The sequence below is a fragment of the Pteropus medius genome, unplaced genomic scaffold (genome assembly GCF_902729225.1).
Source record: "Pteropus medius unplaced genomic scaffold, Ma_sr-lr_union100, whole genome shotgun sequence".
NCBI lineage: Eukaryota > Metazoa > Chordata > Mammalia > Chiroptera > Pteropodidae > Pteropus > Pteropus medius.
Window position 1 is genome coordinate 2,108,017 of NW_024342470.1, and position 25,122 is coordinate 2,133,138.

The window sequence follows — 25,122 nt, forward strand, 5'->3', positions numbered from 1 at the left end:
TTCTCAGCTTATTTTTTAATACACCCATCTGGATGATTCTGTCTTGGAGAGTCATGTAATCATTGATGAATTTTGAATACTATTCAGGTTTTCCTATTTAAATTTAAGTTTCGAGTAGAAGATGCTGTTTACAGGGAGAAAAAAATTGAAGGGGAATCTCAAATGCAAGAAGGCTAGAGTCCTGAGCATGATCCTAAGCAGAATCGAAGGATAAGACATTTCAATTTTCTATGTATTTTTGCACCATTTAATTTATTCCTTTTTGTATTTTCAGGAGAAAGGCCCTTTAAATGTCCCTATGAAGGCTGCGGTCGGTCTTTTACAACATCAAATATCAGAAAAGTGCATGTTAGGACACACACAGGAGAAAGACCTTATTACTGCACAGAACCAGGATGTGGGAGGGCATTTGCCAGTGCAACCAATTATAAAAACCATGTGAGGATACATACAGGTAACAGTCTGTGATTTCTTGGTCATTTAACTGTCAAGGCTTAGTTTAAGTCCTGCCTCTTTCATAAACCATTCTCAAGTAATCTCTTTCCTCCTTCCTACCACTTGGTGGAAAGAGATTAAGCAACTTTAAAAAAACTTCACCTTAGCATTTATATATTCATTTATTCAGAAACAATTATTGAGCATCTTCTGTGTTTTGCCCTGTCAGGCATCAGATGCAAAGACAGATAAGACATTGTGAGGGGCAGTTGAGTTGAAGAGAGATAGTAGACATATAATTGCTGTAGAATGTCTCCCATTTAAGTGAACAAGATGCTGTGGGAGTAGGGAGGGGAGCAGCCAGCTTTGTGGGAGAAGCATTCACAGAAGACTTTACAGGGGAATTTGACTTTTAGACTGAGCCCTAAAGTTTGCTAGGTAAAGGGAAGGTATTCCTGGCAGGGGAAATGTCATGGGTAAAGGCACAAAGATAGGAAAAAGCGTGACTTATTTGGAGAACACTGGGTGGTTCCAAATGACCGGAGAGTAGAGAGTAGTACACAGTGAGGTCAGAGAGGTGTGCAGGGGCCTTGTGTGTTGTATTGTCATGGTAAAGGCCTTTCTTAAACTGGGCTTTGTGGTGATGGGCAGAGTGGGAGGGGTGGTCTATGGATAGATTCTTTTTTTAAGAACAGCTTTTTGAGATATAATTCATATACTATAAAATTCATCCATTTAAAATATATGATTCAGTGCTTTTTAGTATATTCACACTGTTGTACAGCCATAACTACAATTTAATTTTAGAATACTTTCATCTCACCTAAAGGAAACTCCATAGTCATTAGCAGTCTTCTCCCACTCCCACCCGCTAGCCGTAAGCAGTCACTAATCTACTTTCTGTCTCTATGGATTTGTCCATTCTGGACATTTTATATAGATGGAATAATACAATATATGGTGTTTTTCATCTGGCTTCTTTCTCAGCAAAATGTTTTTGAGGTCCAGTCATGTCATAGCAGATATTAGTACTTTCCTTTTTAATTACTGAACAGTATTCCATTATGTGAACTTATCATATTTTATTTTTTCATTTCACTAGGTGTTTTCACTTTTTGGCTATTATGAATAATACTCTGAGCATTCATGTACAAATTTTTGTGTTGAGATGTTTTCTTTGCTCTTGGGTATATACCTACAAGTAGAATTGCTACATCATATGGTAACTCTGTGTTTACTATTTTGAGCACCATCCAAATTGTTTTCCAAAGTTTCTGTACCATATTACAATCTCACCAGCAATGTATGAGGGTTCCAGTTTCTCCATATCCTAGCTAACAGTTGTTATTATATGTCTTTCTGATTATAGTCATTCTACTGTAAGTGAAGTGATAGTTTTCTCATTGTGCTTTTGATTTGCATTTTCCTAATGTGCTTATGTTGAGCATCCCTTTTATGTGTTTATTGGCAATTTGTAACTTGAAAAGTCTATTCAGCGCCTTTGGTTTGTTTGTTTGTTTGTTTTTAGTTGGGTTGTCTTTATTATTGAGTTGTAAGGATTATTTATTATTTTCTGGGTATAAGTCTGATATATAATTTACAAGTATTTTCTCCCATCCTCTGGGTTGTCTTCACTTTCTTGATGGTGCCAATTGTAGCACAAAAACTTTTAATTTTTATGCTCCATTTTGTGGATGTGTTTTGGGCGGGGGTGGGGGGGAGAATAGAAAGGTGAATGGAATGGCAGGGTAAGGCAGAATGTGCATTTTTTAAATGTTGTTAAATATTTTTAAATATTTTCATTATTGGTATTAAGAGAAATTTGTGATAATTCAAAATTAAAAGACATTTTTACAGAAATGTCTGCATCCCACAGACCTCGGGGAGAGGTCTGTAAATATTTGTGTAAATATTTTCAGGGATCTTCAACAATCTCTTTTCTTTGAAAAGGGTACATTAACAAATTTGAATACTGTTCTGGGCAGAGGGGAAGCCTTAAGAGAATTTAAAGAAAATTTGCTTTTTTTAAAAAAAATCATTCAGTCAATAGTATAAAAAGAAATTAAAGGGAGGTAAGACCATAAACAAGGAGACTAATCAAGGGTTTTTAGGATGTTCAAAGTGAGGTGGAGAAGAATACAAATGAAAGACATTTAAGAAGTATTGGCAAGGGACTTGGTGACGAAGTTAGTCATGAAGAATAAAAAAGAACCTGTCATCTACGGCCATGCCACCCTGAACAAGCCCGATCCCATCTGATCTCGGAAAGCTAAGCAGAGTTGGGTCTGGTTAGTACTTAGATGGGAGACTACCTAGGAAGACCAGGTGCTGTAGGTGTAAAAGAAATAAAAAATAAGGGATTGTAAGCTGACAAGGTCCTTGCAATCTGTGAAGTCAACCAAGGGTTGCCTCACCTAAAAAAGAAACTGTCATTCTAGCTTGCATGAAAGCTAGAGTTTGTATGATGCTAACATGGGGAAGAGCAAGTTGAAAAAGGAAGACAGATGTTGGTTTGGAATATATAGGTCTCAGGATATCACTCACACTTGAACTCTTACCATCTGTATATTTGCTATAATAATTTGTAAAACTTTTGCTCAAAATTTGTGATCCAATTTGAAAACCACTGAAGTCATATTTCTGATACAATCATATCTTATGCTTACAAATGTGTATTATTGCTATCATCTTCTCTACATGATTAATTACTGTGTTTTCTAAGAAAATGAAAAAGCCTATGAAAACCTAAGAGGCCTAGAAAAGTGGCTGTAGATTAGAGGAATTATATTTTGCTAATATAATTTGCATTCCTTCTATATCTCTAAGATATTTCATCTTTAAATTATAGTACGTTTGCAATGTAGGAGGGAAACAAAATTCCTGTCCTTAAGAGCCTTTTTCTGATATTTGGAGAAATTGGCTGGGGTCTTTATATGGGATGACAAAACATTTTTCACATTTAAAATAATGGAATATAGTCCCAGTATCTGAAAGTTTGCCATTCATCATGTTTTATTTGCAAATTAGATTCCAGTAAGAGGGATACCTACATTAAGTTTGGCCATTACGATTTTGGAACATTCAGGTAGAGCAATGATCTCACACACGGATGCACATTGGATTCGCCTTTTAAAAATAGTCCGATTGTCCAAAATTCTGTGTGCAAAAATTCTAACATAATTTTACTAGAGTGAGGCTCAGGTATCAGTATATATTAAAAAACTCAGCAGGTCTTTTACATGCATATGTGATTGAGAATCACCAAAGTAGAGGGATCCAGTAGGTAGTTAGAAATGTTAGTCTGACTCAAGAGGTACTTCTGGGCTGGAAGAAAGGATTAGCTAATGGTCATCAAGTATATGAAACAGTAAATGCCCACATTATGCTATAAGTGGAGTGTAAAGATTAATGGAGGCCATTCTTACAAAGTTGATCAGATGACCCAGTTGAGGCTATGCAGCTAGCTAGTAGGGAGCTCAGAAGTAAAATTTAAGTCCATTTACGCCTTGATTGTGGTTTGGTGCCACCTAGTGGTAGTTTGTGCTCCAGCCTAAATATGAATAGAGCTGATTTCCTGAGTTGTAATTGCCCATTTCCCTGGCAGTCTTATGCCTTCATCACACCCTCCCCCATAACCATCCACCAAGGTAAGAACTCTAACCTGCCCTGCTTTGAGAATGGGGACTGGGCAGAAGACCAGAGGCAATTTCCAATTACTTTATGTCCAAAACTTATATTACAGATTACATTAGTATGAGATTTTTTTACTGTTTGTGGGTGGTTTTACTATTTAGAACTATTACGATTATGGGAAAAGATGTAATTACCAAAGAAGTTGTAAAATGAGAATAAAGTAGAACATGCATATGTCTACACACATGCATATGCACATTTTAGAAATTATATGAGTTCATACCAATACCTCCAATGCAATTCATCCGAGAGAGCTCTTTTTCTTCTTCCTTTATTTCATGTTCGTATATCGCTTCTTCCACAGCAAGACCTCTGGCTTCCAACAGCATTGACACATTTACTTATTTGCTCAATCTTTTATTACATCTAAAATTGTTTCAGCATCACTTTGCCCATACCACTACAATAAACTACTAAAAAGAGAAGATTTGTTTGCAGTCCCTAACCCCACCCTACAACCTAGTCCAAGACTAAGCATGTTAGTCAAATACTGTGTGTATGAGTTACTTTAATTAGTTTATTCTTTCTCCCCCACAACCCCAGCCCCTTCAGTGTGATTAAAAGTATTCATTTAAACCACAATTAGGTTGATTTGTTCCAGTTTGCTTTCAGTTTTAGATTTCCCCCACCACTACATGTTAATACTGTCTAGATACTTTATGATATTAAGTAATTATTGTTAATTTTTTAAAAAGAGATCCATCCTTCAGATATGCAATCTGAACTATTTACAGATGCAATGGAATGCTATATGGAGCTATTTCAGAATAATCCAGGGTAGGAAGAATAGAGGAAATATGTAGTGAATAAATGAAACAGTATTGGCCATGAATTGATAGTTAAAGCTGGGTGATTGGTACATGGGGGTTTATTACACTGTTTCTCTATACTTTTGTGAATGTTTGAAATTTTCTATTATTTTCTAAAAATAGTTGTATTACCTATATTGTTCTCAAATTGTTTCGTGGAAAAAGATTTATAGTTTTTACTTCCTTTTGTATTGCCTAGTTATTTTTAGTGAATATTCAATAGCTTTTGAGTGGATATAAGAGTGAAGTTAATAGAAAACGTGTTTTTTTTTTTAGATTTACTAAAGCGTCCAAACTATATAGGCTTTTTAGAAAATCCTTTTTTATTATTCTTATCAAATCCTTAGAGTAAATTGAATTAGTTATAGTAATAATTGCATTTATTATTGTCATTAGTGTAATATCATTAATCATGCCTAGATTATCTAGTAATACGTAACAATAAATTGTAGTTTCATCAAAGCTTAGAGTTAAACTGGGCACCATCTTCATCCTTAATTTTCTCATCCCTTGAAATTAAGGGGAAAGTGGTATTCAGACACAGGACAACACTCAGGATGCAGACTACCTTTTTAGCCAAGTCAGAACAGTTGTTAGGGAGTCTTTTCTTCTGTGCTGCCTCATGACAGGATGGAAAAGGATTTGGTGACTACTTATTTTTGCCATTATAGGCCTTTTCTTTTTTAACTCCCAGGGAAGTATAGAATGATTATGCCTTCATATGTAAGAGCTGATTTTTTTTTTTTTTTTTTTTTGGTGCTATTCTTTACTTAGGGGAAAAGCCATATGTTTGTACAGTCCCTGGGTGTGATAAAAGGTTTACAGAATATTCCAGTTTGTACAAACATCATGTTGTTCACACTCACTCCAAACCATACAACTGTAACCACTGTGGGAAGACGTACAAACAGATCTCCACGCTGGCTATGCACAAACGGACAGCCCACAATGACACGGAGCCCATCGAGGAAGAGCAGGAAGCCTTCTTTGAGCCTCCCCCAGGTGAGGGTTTTGTCTTATCAATAGTAATGAACATAACTTAAGATTAATAGTATTTTCTCAAATTGTAAAGTATCATTCAAATAATCCTACAAACATAAAATTTATTACTGTGTTAAGTGTTATCAAGGAAAGGTACTTCATGCTCTGGATTGTATGAGAAGGGAACTTAGTCTAAATGATCAGAGAAAGCTTCCCTGAGGAAGTGAGTTTTGGAGAGATCTAGAAGGTGAATTGGGGGAGAGGCAAGGCTTGAGGAGGGAGGAAACAGGGAGCAAAGGCAAGAGAACATTCCAAATGGAAGAAATGGCATGTGCAAAAAGTCCTGAGGTTGGAGAGGGCAAAGCGAATTAGAGAGACTGAAAGAAGTCTGGCCAGTGTGGCGCTTCTCCCTGAGAAGGTAGTAAGAAAGGCTAGCAATGAGGCAGGGGCAGCTAGACTATTGGGTGTGTTAAGAGCACAAAGCACTCTCAATTTAATCTTAGTTAATTCATGTGCTATTAGCTAGTGTTGTAGGAGACAAAAACATTCATTTCAATAAGAATAAACTCTTGAAAAAATAGTTCAGAGAACTACATTCTACGATTTCTGTTAAATAACTCAGCAGAGGTTAAATAGGCAAAATGAAGTGGATTTTTCTAAAACCAAAAAAAGAAAAAAAAGAAGTTATAGGTTGTCTTACTGTTTCATTTAGTACCTCCTAAATGAAGTAAATTTTAAAATTTTTTAAAAAGTATATTTTCCCATTCTTAACAGCAGAGATTGAAGTACTGAAAACATTTTTGTGAAGAAAATTGGGTGGAAAATAAGGGAAAGAACAGCTCACTACCTGCTCAAATGATTCTCTGTAGTTTTAATTTGTCTTTTCAGATTTCTCGTGTGATAGTAAGAAAATAACTATTCCTTCAGTATTGAACGCCATATTATTTTCTAGCCAAAGCACTGTAAGTGTGCATGGTTCAAAATTACAACTGCTAAATCCTTGCAGTTAGAAATCAGGCTTTAATGAAGTGAAACTTAGGTTTTAAGACACCTCCTTTTTTTTTAAGCTTCTTCACTCTTCATTAAATGTTGATATTTCAGATTGTCAGAATTTCTTGTTTCAAGAAAATAGTCTATAATATACATTCTGTTAAAAAAAAAAAAACAACTAAGATCGTTTTTCCAAGAATAAGGATGGATTTGTGTTCCTTTTCTCTCATATGATCCCCTAGGTTTTGTAACCTATTGGAATAATGGTATATAAACAGCTATGGAATAGGACAAGAAAAAATGAAGGAATGACTACCATGGAGATAGTCACCAATATGACTAGAGTCATATGAGTGTATGCATCAAACTTTGAGAATTACTCTTAAGTTAGCATATTAAGTCCTTCTTTAAAGGAAAAAAATATATATATACCCTCTTGCCTTCATGGGAAGTGGAAAGTGATAGAAGAGAAGGATCAGTAATCCTCTTGGTTGTCAAGTATAGCAGTAATAGATTATTGAAATGCTATTTACATGCTAGGTCTTTATAAAGTAAAGAAGTAGATGATGGTTCCTGTTCTGTCACTTATTCAATAATTAACCTTATCTCAGATAACATGCCATTACATTGTCTTTACACAGTGATGTCATTATGTACTGATGACTTGCAATCAATCATTTGTGTTAAAGAGTAAGTAACTTGGTATTCTTAGGCTGTATTTACACACCATTCTGGATTTGTGATTAACGTCTTTGAAGACTGTCATATCATTTTTAACAGCTTCTTAAGTGACTGCAAGAACTTAATGCATACTTACCATATTGGAAGGGTTATTTGCCAATCAGTCTTCCTGTACAGTTCCCCCCTCTTTCTTCCCCAACATACATGCACAGTATCAATAATTATTCCAACTAAGAGAATAAGAGAGGTCTCCCAAAATTAGAACACTTAACTTTGATGTGGAAAGATTTGGTTTGGTCTGCTATGATTTGGTTTGGCTTTGCAAAAATGGAGGTAGAGGAATTGGAAGGAGGTGCTGGAAGCCATTTTCATTATTTAGAATATATTACATATTCTAATATATCTAATATGTACTTTAATTTGTATATACTCCTTTATAATATTTAAAATATCTTTAAAAAATGGGGGTGCTAGGCCCCGGGTGCATGCCACGAGCATGTGGGAGGAGACACCCCACCTTCAGAGATCCAGTTCTTAAGGAAAACAGCAACATCCATAGGTCGGGGTGGAAGGGGGTGGTGAGATTAAAGAGGGGGAAAATTTTTTTTTAAATAAATAAATAAAAATAAAGTTATTTTTAAAAAATAAATAAAACAAAATATCTTCCACTTTCTAAATATCTTGGTTGGTCAAATAAATGATTCATTTGTTCTTAACAGGTCAGAGCGAAGATATTCTTAAAGGGTCCCAGATCACATATGTTACAGGTGTAGAAGGAGATGATGTTGTGTCTACACAAGTGGCCACAGTAACCCAGTCTGGGTTGAGTCAACAAGTTACACTCATATCCCAGGATGGGACTCAGCATGTAAGTAGCCACCAAAAGCCAAACAAGTTAAATCATATATATTTCTCTGAACTCGGGCTTGAAAGCCAGGTTGGGTCCCAATTGAGGAAATCCTCAAATATCAGGCATAAAATTTGGTCTTCAGCTTGTAGGCAGTGCTACCTCTCCTGAAGGTTTTTCAGTAGCCTAAAAAAGTCTGCAAGGAGATCAGTAGGAGAGAGAGAAGGTTTGTGACCCTCGGAGGGTGTTACTGGTATAGTTCAAAAGTAAGGTGATAAGGTCAGAACCACAGTGAAGTTGAGGCTTGAAAAGTGACAGATCCATGTGAAATACAATTCAAAAAAGGGATAGGATTTGGTGCCTGATTAGATCCAGGAGGTAATATTGAGAAATCAGCAGAGCCTTAGCTGAGTGATGGTGGCATCATTAAAAGATCCTGGGAAGTCAATGATGGCCAACCTGTAAAATTTCCAAAATGCTGCTCTCCCTACCCAGAATCAGGGAGTTCACTTGGGAGTCACTCAACTAGCTTTGCAGAATTAATAGAACAGGTATCTTGATTTTCCCAGGAAAGGCAGTGTAATGGTGGTTCTCCAATATCGCTTTTTAGATGCCACTAGCCTAAAATAATGCAGACACGATTTCATTTTTAAGCTCCTGCTAAAGTTGTCTTAGCGCCTGGTAGAAATAGGCATAGGGATTCTTTATCCTCCTATATTTGCCGTTTCCCTGGAGAACTCTCTCCTTACCCATCTCAGAGCTTTACCTCTCATGATTAACCTGCCCTTTGTGTTGATAACTGTTAAGATGCTGATGTTAGCTAGGAGGCAGACCATACTCAGATTGGAAAATACAAAGCTCATGTACCATTCCATTCATCTTTCTCCCCTTCACTTGACATCACTAATTCTACACAGTACTCTTTGTCCACTGATTGGCATGCAAAATTAAACATATTTACTAACCAAGTTTTAATTCAGCGTTGACCCTAAGACTTTTTCTTGAATTATATCATCACAGATAGAGGCCCTCTGGAGGTTATTTGATCTAACCTCCCTCGCTCCCTATACTGGAAGAATTCTCTCCAAAACGACCCCCCAAAAGATGAGGCAGTTTCTTTATAAAGAGGCAGACTGTTTCATTTTTGGATTCTAGTGTTTATCACACTAGAACCTATGTCTGTATCATTCACTCGTGGCCCCTCTCTGACCATGGAGAATGAGTCTTGTCCTTCTTCATGTGTTCCAAAACAGCTATTTTCTCCACCTCAATGTTATATTTTCTCTGGATGTAGCCTTCCCTTTTCCTTCTGGAATGAGGTTTCTATTCTGTTCCTCTGGTTAATTAAACAATAAACATTTATCAAACATCTAATTATCAAACATCTACTCAGTGCTAGTCATTTTGGTAGACAGTGTGGGGTATGTAGTCTAATTGGAGAGAGGCATTCCTAAAATGAACAATAATTTCTTATAATAATGGGTATGTGACTGAGGGATATGTAAAGTGCTGTAGCAGTCTAGAGGAAGGAGTAAATGATTATTCCTGAAGGAATCTTGGAGGCCTTTACAGAGAATGGCCATTCAGTTAGATCTTGAAAATTTTTCATGAATTCACCAGGCAGAAATTGAAGAGCAGGGCAAAGGTAGGAAGATGTAACAGAATATGACACTCTCTGAGACTGCAAATGGTTAGTTGTGACTGGAATGCCAGATGCTGATTTGGAAGTAGTGGAAGATGCTGGAGAAGCTATGAAAGGCCAGTTGTGAAAGGTCATGAATGCCACGTAAGAAATCTGAACTGTAGTGATGGGGAGTCACGAGGATTTAAGCAGAGAGCATAATGAAATTTGTTTGTTTTAGAAAAGTGTCAAGGTAGAGGATGGTTAGGGAAGGTTAGACTCGATATCTGGAAAGAAGTTGTATTATTGCAGAAAGTCAGATGAGAGAAAAATAAGGTCTAAATTGGCAGTAGAGATGGAGAGGAGGAAATGCATTTAAGAAATACTCAATTTTTCGGATGACCTCTTTCTAAAAGAGTTTATTCCATTATAAAATGTTTATTTGCTCCCATAGAGTAGATATATACAAGGATTAGGCCTAGGCCTTAATAAAGATTGCCAAATATAACAAGAAACGTTAACTGACATGTAAAATGCATTGTATTTCAGGTCAACATATCTCAAGCTGACATGCAAGCCATTGGTAATACTATCACAATGGTAACACAGGATGGCACACCCATCACAGTCCCTGCTCATGATGCAGTCATCTCCTCAGCAGGAACACACTCCGTTGCTATGGTAACTGCCGAGGGTACAGAAGGGCAGCAGGTAATTGTTTTTTTTCTTTTATATCAGTCAAAACATATCAGTGTCAAAACTGTTAATAGATGCACAATGTGTTAGAGCAGTTAAGCACACAAACTTCGGACTGAATCCTAGTGTTACAGCTTTTTAGCTACATATCCCTCTGAGTCTCAATTTTTTACCAAATATGTACATATAATTTTGTATGTGTATGTGTCTATCTGCTAGGTAAATCCCTAGAGTGGAATTGCTGGGTGAAAAGATATATATGTTTGTAATTGTGATAAATGTTGCCAAACTTCCCTTCTAGGATTGTGCCAATCTACATTTCCACCTGCGTTTGAGAGTGTGTCTTCCTCTCTGCATAGTTAACATAGTGGTTTCAGACTTTTAGATCTTTGCCAATCTGATCTATCTCCTTATAGTCTTAATTTTTCATTTCCCTTAAAATAAATGATATTAATACATTTAAAAACTGTACATGTACTATACTGAAGGCAATGTTAAGCTTCACTGCAGCTACCTTACCCTGTTCAGTGAGTGAGTTTGTCAAAATTAGTAGCTCTCATTCTTCCTATATTAATTTACAGAGTCAAGACCATCACAGTAAAAACTGATAAATTGGACTTCATCAAAATTCTGCTCACCAAAAGATGCTGTTAAGAAAATGATTAGATAAAGACATATGGCAAAAAAGAAAAAAGATAAGCCCCAAAATGAGAAAAATATATTCACAGTATATATGTCAGTGAACTTGTATTGAGAATATATAACATCCACACATCAATAATTAAAAGATGAACAGACCAACACAAATGAGTAAAATTTTTTAAAAAATTTAAGTGAGCAAATCATTTGATTGCTCATTTGAACAGACCCCTCACAAAAGAAGATATAGGAATGGCAACACAAAAAAGTGCTTAATATCTTTAGTCACCAAAAAAACACAAATTAAAATCAGAGTGAAATGCCATTTCAGACACAGGAAAATGACTGAAATAAGAAAGACTAACAAAACCAAATGTTGGCGAAGATGTGGAGCAACTAGAACATTCATATACACTAGTGAAAGTGCAGAATGATACAAACACTTTGGAGAACTATTAAGCAATTTCTTATAAAGTTAAAACATACCTCTACCCTATGATCCAGAAATTCTACTAGATTACACACTGTATGATTCCACTTATATGAAATCCAAGAACAGACGAAATGAATCCATGCAATAGAAATCAGAAAGTGCTGTTTGGCTGGGGGTAGGAAATTGACAGCATGGACTATGAAGGATTTGTACTATATCAAGTGATGTACTGTCTCAAGTGATGGTTTCACAGATGTATGTAACCGTTAAAACTCAACAGAATACCTATGATGCAGACATATTTATCGTTTGCTAACTATACCTTGTGCCAAAAAATAAATGTATAAATGTGTGTGCATGCGCACGCACATACATACATACATACATACATACATACATATATATATGTATGTATGTATGTATGTATGTATGTATATATATATCCCCCAAACAGGAGCTTTCATGTTGTCATATGGAATGGTCCCACCTAATCTGTTTGCAGCCATTTCTATGGCTCTAGGATTCCTGGATGGATTTATAGCCCAGCTTGGATAAACACACCTTGTATTAGTTATAGTTGCAGGTCTGGAAAGATAGCAATCCTAAAGCAAACATTCTTATGCAGCTTATCTGTAGCCTATGGGTCAGGAAAATTCTCAAGAGAGAAAACTTTGAGGGCTAGAATGAAATCAGGCAGCTTCCAGCAAAGAGGGATCACAACAGAGTTACGGGTTTCACTTGAGGACCAGCCGCTGCCATGAGCCTTTTGACTGTAACTGTAGGCCATTGGGCAGATGTTGACTATCCACTTGGGGTATTCAGACTCCACCTATGAGTTATCTGAAGGGTATGCTTTAGCATAGTACAGCCCCTCTAACTTGGTGATTGAAACTCTTAAATTCTGTCTCCTGTGGAGAGTGTCACTAAAATTTCTTCGCGGCTTTTCAGCCTTCCAGCTGCTGCTTTCTACCAGATTTACTGGAACCTCCTCCACACGTTTGCAGTTCTTGGGTCTTAAAGAATTGAGTAGCATTTATACACAGAGTTGGGAGACCTCCCCCCATTCCACACCCACCCACACACACACACAGACCTCTGGTTTTCTTCTAAAATATTCCTCTCAATATATAGCCATTCTGGCAGCCCTAGACTCCATTATCTGATACCTTAAGTTGCCCTGTGCTGCTCAGACTGAGGGAGTACCCTCAGTGAAAAACCTATTTAAAAATAGATGTGACCCAGTATGGTTCCCTTCCTTCGAGAATCCTCTACAGTTTCTGCCTGCTTTTTCTCATCCTCCAATCGCTTCAGATAGTTGCTTTTTCACATTTTTGTCCACAGTTTGTGATTGTTACCTGCAGAAGGGATCAGCTACTCTGCTCTTGCCGGGCTGCTCTCTGTTATTAGATTATGGAACATTACTGGGATTTATCCAAGATGAATATCTATTAACTTAAAAAATCTAGCACTTTTAGTGAATTAATGATCAAGTAAAATAGAAATTTTAGTTTTTAACCTATTCTTCCTCTGAGTTTGGCCAAATGAAATTTTAGAATATCATATTAACAGAAGTAATTGATGCCATTTTCTATGTTCTCTACATAGAAAAAACTACATTGTGGTTTAAGAGCCACAAAAACACTTTTAACCACTCTGGCTAGACACTTCAGGAACAAGATGGCAAGATGCTACAGAATCTAAAAAGGAAATTAATATAATTAGATATGTTGCTATTTGTCAGTAATGCTAATGGTCTTTTCAGTTTTCCTAGTTAAATGGAAATCTAATTTTAAATGCAAAAGATAAACAGGAGAAAATAGTATATTCTCTACCACTGCTCCAAACTTGGGAATTAACAGACATTTGAGATGTGAATTAGTCCACATGTGTAACTTACTAAGCAGCCACTTAGGGTTAATAGAATCTAGGCAGAGTCACATGTCCCCTGGTTAACAGAGCCTAGTATAGTGGATTTACTTCTCCAGTGTCCTCTACCCTGTCATGCCATTGGCTCACTTCATAACCTTAGACAAACCTCTTCTTTCTGAGCTTCAACTTCCTCAAATAAAAAAGAGTAGTCCAGAGTAGACAACTTAAAAAGTCTCTTCCAGCTTTAGGCTTCTACAAGTCTACAATCAGAAGGGTGTTTTTCCTTTTGAAGAAGATCTTTTTCATTAAATGGATTTTAACCTATTTAAACCATAGTTTTAATTCTTCTGCGTATTTTTTGTTTAAGGTTGCAATTGTGGCTCAGGACTTGGCAGCATTCCATACTGCATCATCAGAAATGGGGCATCAACAGCACAGCCATCACTTAGTAACCACAGAAACCAGACCTCTGACCTTAGTGGCAACATCCAATGGCACCCAGATTGCAGTTCAGGTGAGTACAGTGGCAGCAGCCCTCCATTGGCAGCAGCGCTGCTCGTACCTCTCAACAATGTACACTGCGCTTTACGCATAACCTTCACAGGAGGCAGGGCACAGAATAATTTGTGTCACTTTAACGAAACTGCTTTGTTAGAGGTGGATTCAAAGGGACCAGCAAACACTTTGTTCTCTACTATCTTTGCATATTCTAGGGGATTGTATAGCAAAAGATAAATAAATAAATAAAACTTCTGGTATATATCCCTATGGGCATCCAGCCAGCTATCTTAACTCTCAAAATAAACATCTAATTAGGCAGGATTCTATAAAACACTTAAGAGCTACTCCTTGGAAATGAACCTAGTGTAAACATAGACCCTAAATCTGAGAATCACTGCACAGTCCTGTTTTACAGTAGGGAATGTCAGAAGACTAAGAAGAAAACCATTCTCTGGGAAATCACTGTATTCAAGCAGAGAATCTAGAAGGCTGGGTGCAGATAACCTTTCCTCAGGGGAAATCATTCATGTATTTACTCGGAAAAGGGTTAGAACACACTCAGGCAAATGCCAGCCATTGGTTTTAATTTAGTTTATGGACATAGAAGCTAAAGGCTCAGGAAGCTCTCTGAATCTCTCCATTGGAAAAGATGAGCATCTTTTGTCCCTTGCATGTGTGAAAGTTTATCAAAATCCTAAATAAAGAAACTGCATTACTCTCCCCTGCAGGAATTTGTTTTTGTGCTCTCACTGATTGGATCTGCAGTAGTATCTTAACAAGCCCAGGTGTCAGAGAGAAATTCCACTTCTGGCATATACTATTCCTTTGGCATCGTCTTTACTGTGGGTTTGTGTATGTTCCTGTTTCAGCTTGGAGAACAGCCATCTCTGGAAGAAGCCATCAGAATAGCATCCAGGATCCAACAAGGAGAAACGCCGGGGTTGGATGATTAACCTTAAGAACAATGGAGCAATAAAGCAAGAGGAGCCTTTCATTTTTAGGCAGCAGAGATCCACGAAGCCCGGGCCCAGGAAATGAGAAGTTTCCATTCCTAAAACACTGTACACATTTTTATGCAAGAGTGGAGAACATTTTATTCTTGACACTTTTGTGTATATAACTCTTGGAATAGATTCACAAACTGATTCATTGTGTACAAGGAAGTATGAAATTAGGGCAATACTGTAAATTTTCACATTACTCTTTTATCAGATTGCAAACTCCTAAAGTCTTCATGCAAGACCAGTGAAGTCTCATGGAGTCTTATGATGGATTTTTAACTTACTGTGAAAAAATAAAATAAAGGCTATATCTAAAATGTTAAAGGTTCTATATGTCAAACAATCATAATTCCAAAAGCCATCATGGATAATAAAGGATGTAAAGCCTTCAGATATTTCCCCAAGTTTAGTACAGTGTCTGCAGTTTTTGTTCTGCTGTATACTTGTTCATTTTTATTTGTATCTTACGGTTTGAAGACTATTCATTATAGTTTTCCATCCCTGTTAAATACCAACTCTTCAAGCTGAAATGCTAATTACATTAGCACTACATTGGATTATGTATAAAATTATAAAGTTTGGTTACTTAAAATTAAAAAGTTAAATCCAGTGCTTTGGTTTTGTTAAAGACTTTACTTACTGTTCAGGTTTTTGTTACTGTTTTTTAAGAATAATGAACTATCAAAGTTCAGCCATCGGCTGGAGCCCATATAGCAGTGCTGTTATTGGAAATGGCTTTACTTTGAAAATTAGGTTAGTGGGTTGGTGTAAATTATTTATTTTTCTTATGTACTTTTGTTTTAAAGCTTATTACCCTAAAGTTTATTATTAATTTTGAATACAGCAATTTTTAAAATGTTACCTTTATATTTGTTTTATTAAATTGGTATGTTGGTGGGGGGAAGTGTTACAGAAAATACCACAAATATAATCAGTTATAATCCAACATGCATATATTGAGAGTACACTGTGTATCAGGCACAGAAGACTACTTTTCTATACATTGTTATGTGCTTGTAACAATTTTGTGAGATATATAGGACTTACAATCCCCGTATTTGTACAAGAGGAAACTGAGGGTCCAAAGAGGTTAAATGCCTAACTCAGACTATACAGCTCTGAAGAGGCAGGACAAAGACTTGAGAACCCAGCCATTCTGGCTGCCAAGTCCAGTGTGCTTTTTCACCATGCTATCACTGTCTTCTCATGTAATTTGTGACAGAGATTGTTAAGATGAGCTTTGGTTTCTGATTGCCTCATGACCTACGCACTTGAAAAACCATCGCTAATGTTGGAAATTCAGCATAGGGTCTGCCAAGGTCCAAAAGAAAGAGGGAGTTGTGAAGGGTTTTCCTGCAACAATCACTCAGTCACTGTCATTCACCAATTTTTGTTTGCTGGAGAGCTAAAATGTGGCTGTTTTTCATTTCCAGCTTAACAGTGAAAAGGAAAAAGTGTGCAGTTTTATTTAATATCTTTGATCAGGTTCTCTGAAGTCTTACTAAAAAGGGTCATGACTTCATTTGATATAGGAATCCCTTTTGGGTTGTGCAGAGGATTGGTTGCTTGCCCTTCAAAGCTCTTCATAGACATAAAACATTAGAAAAGGTCTTAGTCACCCACAGATCCAGTCTTCATTCCTAACAGAGACATTTAAACATACCCAGAACTCCCAGCTGAGGCCCAGAAAGGGGCCAGCATGGAGGGATTGAGAAAGAACAGAATCTACGAAGTGAAAGGGCGGTGCTCCCACCTCCCAGTCCCAGTCCTAGCTGCTGACAGGGAGCTCCTCCACTGGGCCAGGAAGACTTGCTGTGTCCCAGGACCTAAACCCAAGCCACTGACCTCCCCGGGCCTCTTCCATGTGCCCTAGCTCAGATTCCAGCGTGTTCGTCCCTGGTCTCAGCTCCTTTACCAGATGGGCTGTGCGGGGCTGTGCTAGACTGTGCCAAACTGTGCCAGTGGACCTGATTATCCCTCGGCTCAAAAACAAAACAAAACACATTCCTACTGGCACCAGAGAAAAGGGCAGAAGGGCACTGCTGGTTTGTCCCCTACCTGTTTTCCTGGGAATGGGACCCTAGAAGCCTAGAGAGGGGGCATATTTCTCCCAAGGGAGGGCTCCAGCTGATGGTTGCTGCTTAGTAAAGCTGGTGTAGGTTTCTATACAGTGCAGGATGCAGAAAAGAGCCCTCCAGAGTTGAAGTACCTCCAAAAGGCACTTCATGAAACAAGCATATACTTTAGCAAATAGAGCCAGTGGAAACCTAACTGCAATATGGTCCAGACGATGCTCAAGGCAAATCTTTCAGTCCAAGAAAAACATCCCCACTCTATCCCAGACACACCCCCAGGCCACTACAAAGAAAAAGTAGATTGCCCACAGTCTGCATCATACAGAGTAAGATAAGGGCTTAGCTTCCTTAATTCTCTACAGGTGCAGCTGCCCAGAGGGCCACGCTGCTCCCTGCCCACTCACCAACCCCACCACCAGTCCATCAGGGGCAAAATGGACAGTCTCACATGGTGTCTTCAGGGATGACAGCCTTGGGAATAGGTAAGTAACTTGGGAAATCATGCTGTCAGTACTGAAATGGACTGGATTCCATGTATCATCCAAGGAATTTTTGGTTCAGTATTTCCTGGCTCAGATAAGATTGTAGACCAGTCAAGTATCAGCAGACCCCAACAGCAAACGGAGTGGGAGGGTGAAAAGGAAAGGGGTACAGCTGAAGTCTGCTGTCAAGGAGGAAAAGGGAGCACATGGAGAGTGGAGAAAGGATGCCTCGACCCCCTCCGCTGTAAGCACTTTCTATACTTAGGTTTCCTTTAGGGATAAGGGGATCTTTCAAAGAATACTCCAGCCAAGTACCCTCTTTTCTTTTGCCTGAGGAACAAGGCTGGCTTCATGGACATGTGGCCAGTGCTGTTGAACAGAAAGACCCTGTACTCAGAAGGGTCCTGCACTCGGGAGTTAAGGCACTGTAATTGCAGTCTTAAAATTCTTAATAATTTTATCTTTGAATCTATGTTCTGTAAGTAAAGTCTCATAGAACAGTGGAGCAGGCACTAGGGGCCTAGAGACTAGACTTACACAGTCCCACCCGCTGTGGCCTCCCTGGATGGGTTCTCGCATCCATTCCCCTTCTTGTCCTTACCCTGCAACTGCTGATGCTGATGCTGCACTCTGTCTTCGGCAGGGGCCTGGGGGCCAGTGCAGGAGGGTCAGTGACAGGCACATGCACCCTGTGGAGTGGAGCATGGTAGTGGCCATGCTTGCCCCAGACTGACACTAGCACAGTGCTCCTGGTGGACAGTGGGCTTCAGCAGTCTTGAGAGGGGCGAGCTTCTTGCCCATTCAGGTACTGAGCACGTCCCAGCTCTGAATTTTGAAGATACCTGGGCGTAGCATGTTTGCTGTGGGCTGGGGTGGGTTGCGGGAAGGGATGAGGGAATCTATCAAGCACAGGAGAGCAGCTTCCCCAGGCACCTGTGAGGGGCCATGCCCTCAAGAGCTTTCTCCAGGCTCTGTGCCCAGGGAATCCTCACTTCCGCCTTCCACCTTTTCCTGGCTCATGTTTGCCTCTTTTAGCCAGATGGAGATACCCTCCTCCTGAGATGAGCCACAGGATTCCAATGGCATAATTTCAGTGATCCGAAATACAAGTTAAATACTCTGACAGTTTCATTTAAAACTGGCATTGGGTAATATAAAGATGAAAGGTAAAATTCATGCTAAAATTTTGTCTTTAATTTTCTTTACTTAGAATGACATTAAATAACAAAAAACACCATGAGAAGTAGAATATATATGCATTTGACTACTCAAGGTATCTTTTATATGTGGAATCATACACTATTTGTCCTTGTTTTTTGACTATTTGTCCTTTTGTTTGGCTTTATGTGTACCTTTAAGGGCACATTTTTCCTGCTTCTTGACCGAGAGGACCCACATTTTCTTTTGCACTGAGCCCCACAGATTATGTAACCTGCCCTGCTGAGGAAAGCTCTTCTATCGGCCCTTCTCTTTTCGCTGTCACAGTGTGTGACTTGTGTTTTAGGCACATACTATCTTCTCCTTTTAGATTATGGGTTCCCTTAGGATGATTGGGAACTTCAGCTTCCTGGTTACTCCAGGAGGCCTTGCAGAGCAGCAGGTCACCACTAGCTGTTCCCTCGTGCTCTAAACTCCCCTGGTTTGAGAGGTACAGAGAATCTTCAATTCTCCATGCAGAAGTTTCATTTCCTTCCAGGGTACCGCTAAAATTGAAGGAAATAAAATCATGCTGAGAGTAAAGAATTGCTCAAGATTCAGGATAATTGAATGAATAGTTAAAATAAAAAGTTTCTGGCAAAAATTTTTCATTTCACTTCCTGCATTCGAGTGAAAGAAAATGGGATTCCTGAGCTAATGTCAATCCTAAATTTCTCTCGTTTGCCTCATTTTGCACAGGAGGCATCCAAAAGGTTTCCACAGTCTATGGCCATGCCACCTGAGCAAGCCCGATCCCGTCTGATCTTGGAAGCTAAGCAGGGTCGGGTCTGGTTGGTACTTGGATGGGAGACCACCTAGGAAGACCAGGTGCTGTAGGCGTAAAAGAAATAAAAAATAAGGGATTGTAAGCTGACAAGGTCCTTGCAATCTGTGAAGTCAACTAAGGGTTGCCTTGCCTTAAAAAAAAAAAAGCAGTCTCCACAGACTGCGCTAATCTCTCCAAAGCCCTGGCTCAGATGAGAGCCTGAGAAGGGTATGTGCAAAACAGTTCTAATCTGGGCTACAGACTCAGTCATGGTGCCCTCCAGACAAATTCCGCATTTTCCGTGGAAAACAGCAAAGATGTAAAATCTCTGCTGCCGCTAGCGGATTGCCTTATTTTCGTAAATAAGAAACTTCTGCTCTAAGCCAGTAACAGGGCTTTTTAAGGATCCTGAGAGTGCAACAGGTCCAGGTTGGGAGCAGCGCTTATGTTCACCAGATCTTTTACCCACAGAAAACTCATTGGACAAGCTTTTCCCCACTACCTTTTCTAACATCCTAAAATTGCTTAATGTTCTTTTAAACAGAAACTCAGGAACAATAGAAAAATGAACCACTTTTTTCTGCAAAGGTGGTCTACACTATTGTGAAGCTGGTGAAATCTTGTGGATGTTTCGAAGTCAAAAAGAAAGGGACTAGTTAATGAATGAAAGGCACTATTAGTGAGTCTTAAGGTCAGCCACCAGCAGGAAGCACTGTGTAGGTTCAGGAAGCAATCCACAGCCACACACTACCTGCTTCACCGCCTCCTTCTGGAATAAAGCAACCGACAGTGCCTGGGCAGGGGCAGTCTTTTCTCTAACCTTGAAGAAAGTCACTTCATGCTGGGAGAAAACAAAGTGAGCGACAGGAAGAGAAGGGCCCTGACTGCCTCTTCAGGTCGCCGGGATGACATTATGAAGGAAATAAATGCCCACACCAAACCTGGAGACGTTTTGTCTCCTTGCCAAATCTGACAAACACTTGTAGCTTTATAACCAAAGAAATACTTCTGAGATTCAGTCCTGAGATGCCAGTTGCAATCCTCATGACTATAAAGTACTGAGGACTAAGTATCATTGTCACACATGCGCTTACAGGGCAAATCTCTGCCAGGTCTAGAGTCCTAAGCCCTAGTCACTTACTCCTAGCAACATTCAATACTATGAAGCCCAGTCCTGATGGATGAACAGGTTGCTGGACGTATTTGGCATTCTGCATCTCACTCTAAAGTCTCAGGGGAAAATCTGTAGGGCCACCTTCCTCCATCCCTACAGGGAAAATCACTTGCTTATGCAGAGGCAGAGCCAGTCTAGGGACCCAGTATCAACCTTGACCAGAGGCAACAGGGTGCAAATAGCTCCTATCCCATAGACAGCAACTCTTGGGGTAAACGCCTTTTGCTGCCTTGCCTATAGATCCAAACTCTGATCTAGTTCACAAGGATTGAATCCACCTTGGTTACCTGTCCATGATCCCAGAGGAAAGCACACACCTCCTTTGACCCAGCAATTATACTCCTAATGTCTCCTAAGAATATACTCACATGTGGAGAAATAATGTCACGAACACTCATTGCACAATAGCAAAAGTTTGAAAACAACCTAAAGGAGGACTGCTTAAATTATGGGAGAGTCCTGCTGCCTCTGGCTCCTCTAAGCCTCAGCACTGTTAGAAGATTCTGGGTGGATTGCTTTGGGGAGTTCTGGGATGGAGTGGTCACTCAATGTGGTAGGCTGAATAATGGCCCCCCAAATATGTCCATTTCTTAATCCTCAGAATCTGTGAATGTTATTTTTTATGGCTAAAGGGACTCTGCAGATGTAATTAAGGATCTTGAGATAGGGTGACTACCCTGGATTATCTGGGTGCACCTGCTGTGGTCCTTATATGAGGGATGCAGGAAGAAACAGTCAGAGCAAAAGGTGCTGTGGTGACAGGAGCAGACACTGGCATGGTGTGCCTTGAAGACGGAGGAAGGGGTTATAAACCAAGGAATACAGGTGGCCACCAGAAGCTGGAAAACACAAAAAAATGGATTTTCCTCTCAGAGCTTCCAGAAAGAACCAGCCCTGTTGACACCTTGATTTTAATCCAGTAAAACTAATTTCTGACTTCTGACCTCTAGAAGTGTAATAGAATGACTTTGTCATTTAAAACCACAAATTTGTGGAAATTTGTTACAACACAAACAGGAAACTAACACACAGCATATCCTAGCTTTGAGAGCTCAATGCCCCTGGTCCCACCTAGTCTGGCCCAGGGACCAAGAGGGCTTCTGAAGGAAGTGCCCGCTGAAGGGGAATCCTCATCCCTGTCCTGGTTCTCCATGTCCCTACCCATTCATTAGCATTGGAGTTTGACCTCCTTCAGGAGCAAGGTATCTACCAAGAAGTCATACCATAGAGGTCCAGGCCCCTAGGAAATGGCAACCAGAATCTTCTACTCAGAGATTAGTTCATGAAAAGGCACCGAAAGGCTTCCATCCACACTGGCAGCTCTCACAAGGGCATCTGTATCAAGCGGCCCATTGGCATTTCACCTTCTGCAAAGATTTCCTCAGGCTCCTGTTCTTTCTGGCCCCTGAGTTGAGATTTCTGGAACACACAGATGGCTCTGGCTGGCTGGTCGTCGTCTCTTTGCAAGTTGAGTCACAAGGGCCCTTCCTGGCAGGAGAGAGGACACCCTAACAGGGAGGACTTTGAGGATGAGCAGGTAGTGACTTCCTCCTGCAGATGCACTTTCCCCCTTGCCAGTCTGGGAGGGCGGATACCTGGTAGCAGCTGGCAGTGGGGAAGGCACACGAGCTCCCCCGCCAACTCTTCCCCTAGGGCTCTATTTTGATCATGCTGTGTATCTGCTCTCCTCTCTGTCACGTTAGAGATGAAGATAACAGGATCCACCCTGTTAATTTTTGAGTGGAGAATTATTGATTTTGAAAATAAAAATATAAATGACGCTGTATATTAATAGTAATGGGTACATAAGTCTTATTTTTAAAAAAGGAGGAAAAAAAGGCCCAAGAAAAACAAACAAATAAAATGCTCTAATTTTGGAAGAACAGAATCAGAAAAATCATTTTTATTTCCACTGTGTATTTCAGTGTGATATCTCACATTCTGTAGTGTTAATTATAGATAACTTTTTATTTAAGGCAAGAGAGTAGTGAGTAGAGCTGAGGGAAAATAGAGAAATGCAAAACCACAGCAACAGATTATCCTATAATATTTTCACATTCTGGACCTTGTGATGACACTACTACCAGTATGTATCCTTCTGCTGCCATCTCTTCTATTGCAAGTACGTATGCTTGCCATAGTCTGTGGGTAGAATAAGACACACGCATTCTCTGATTAGCCCCGGTGACCATCAGCCAAATGAAGTGTGCCCGTCCGAGATGGTGTGCTAGTAAATACAAAGAGGTGACCTGCCTTCTAATTCCCACTTCTCTCAGGGTAGTCTGTAGCCATTGTAACTTAGCTACCGTCTATCATGTCCAATCACCTGGAGGGAGAGAGTCGATGCTTGTCCATCTCCTCCAACCCTCTATCATTCTTAAGACCATACTAATTTTGGTGAAGAGAGAAGGAAGGAGGGAAAGCAAGTAGCTCACTGGCAGAATGTTCAGGATCTCCTATATCTCCCTCTCCAAATTCATAGCAGCCTTGAATGAAAAGGAGAATAGCTACTTTTTAAAATATTAGGTTCAAAATGCTCTTCTAACACAATTTCACCATTCTAAAAACAAAAGATCTCAACCCTAGGACATGTTAAAATAAATTACTGAAAAGGAAAACAAAGTTTAATTAAATGATTAAAACATAAATTATGGATATAGAAAAACTTTCAGGGTGATAGAAATGTCTAAAACTGGAGTGTGGTAATGGTTACTTAACTCTTTAAATCCACTAAAATTAACTGAATTGCATACTTTCAATAGGTGAATGTTATGGTTTGTAAATTTACTTCAATCAAGCTGCTAAAAAAACAGAAAACTAACCTTTAAAAAAATTATGGTTCATCCAGACAATGGAATACTATGCAGCCTTTAAAAAGAATGATGCAGTCCTATATGCATTAATATGAAACACTCTCTAAAAAATATTAAGTAAAAAAGCAAGGAGCAGAACAGTATGCATAATATGCTACAATTTCTTATAAAACATTTAAAAGATTACATATGTTTGCATAGACCATTTCTTAAAACAATACATAATAATAATAATAATAATGTTGGTTGCCTCTGGGGAATAGGTTGGAAACTGGAGGTGAAAGGGAGAGTTTTCACTGAATACCTTTTGTGCCTTTTGAATTTTGTATTTTGAGCTTTTTATTATCTATTTTAAAATAAAATTGTTTTCAAGAAAGATTTCCAATGACATTACTGAGGCCCTGTACCTCAAACAAACAGCACTTTGTTAAAATACTTTCTATGTTTGGTCATCGAATTTGAGCTATAGGCTGGCCAGTACAAACTGAGTGTAAGAAAATAGTCTGAATTTAGGTTTCAACATTAGGTTTAAATTAGGTCAAAGTATGATTGGCTTTTAGCAATGTAATCTTCAGACTGGTGTACTACTTACCTAGGCTATTCATCCCTGAATATCCAGCCATTCTCAATGTCAGAACTGCACTCAGCTGCCCTCATAAATAGAAAGGGCCCACTGGTCACTTTTCCAGGACAGCCTGAGTTAATGGACATGCACAGGCACCTTGCCCCTGTTTAGATCCACAATAGAAGTGCTGTACATACCTTGGCTTGACAAAGAAGGACCCAATTTCTTTCCAGTTTCCTTGGCAACTTACAGGCTGACAAGACAATGTCAGCCCCTTTATCTGCAATAATCAGTGTGTGCTACTACAGAGAAGTTATTAAAAANACTAACCCTCTAACTCTCTTTAGCTAGCTTTCTTCTTCTTTCATCCTTATTAGGTATCAGAAGAACATGAGGAGGGAATAAGGATCACTGTCTTATACTATATGTTCTTTGAGTAAAGACCCACTCATTCAGAGGAAAAAGAGCCTGAAACTAGGAAGTTAGTCCTTAGTCAGCCTAATGTGCTCAACCACTAGGAAAATTTTTCAAGTTTTCCTAAACAACACTTCAATCAGTAGCACACCAAAACAGAATTACAGACTAGTTTTAACTACATAGCAATGAGAATGTATGTTCTTCAACTTCGTGTAAAAATACAGATGATGCTCATAAATATAATGCTGAGCCAAAGAAGCTAGACACAAAAGAGTACAGGCAAAACTATTCTCGCCGTTTGAAGTCAAGTGGAAACCCTTGATGGGGAGGTGGAATTAGGGATGAGAAGAGAGCTAGAGGGGCGTTGACAGGACCAGAGTCATGGGCACCAGGTCCTGCACTTAGAAAGACCCACTTAGAAAAAGCCTGTAATTGTT

General features: G+C 39.0%; 1 protein-coding gene and 2 pseudogenes across 2 annotated transcripts in view; all 3 read left to right on the plus strand.

Annotated features, from left to right (window-relative positions):
- Positions 1–15,806, plus strand: part of ZNF143 (zinc finger protein 143) — a 39,801-nt gene extending 23,995 nt beyond the window's left edge. For both annotated transcript variants that reach the window (XM_039863550.1, XM_039863551.1), the window contains exons 11-16: positions 275–454; positions 5,712–5,939; positions 8,309–8,457; positions 10,607–10,768; positions 14,062–14,208; positions 15,065–15,806. In XM_039863550.1, the coding sequence (XP_039719484.1) occupies positions 275–454; positions 5,712–5,939; positions 8,309–8,457; positions 10,607–10,768; positions 14,062–14,208; positions 15,065–15,148 (950 nt within the window). In that variant the 3' untranslated portion in view covers positions 15,149–15,806. The remainder of the gene's footprint in view (positions 1–274; positions 455–5,711; positions 5,940–8,308; positions 8,458–10,606; positions 10,769–14,061; positions 14,209–15,064) is intronic.
- Positions 2,653–2,772, plus strand: LOC120603259 (uncharacterized; annotated as a pseudogene).
- A 3,866-nt stretch (positions 15,807–19,672) lies between the features above and the next one.
- LOC120603280 (uncharacterized) lies at positions 19,673–19,790 on the plus strand (annotated as a pseudogene).
- Positions 19,791–25,122: the final 5,332 nt, after the last annotated feature.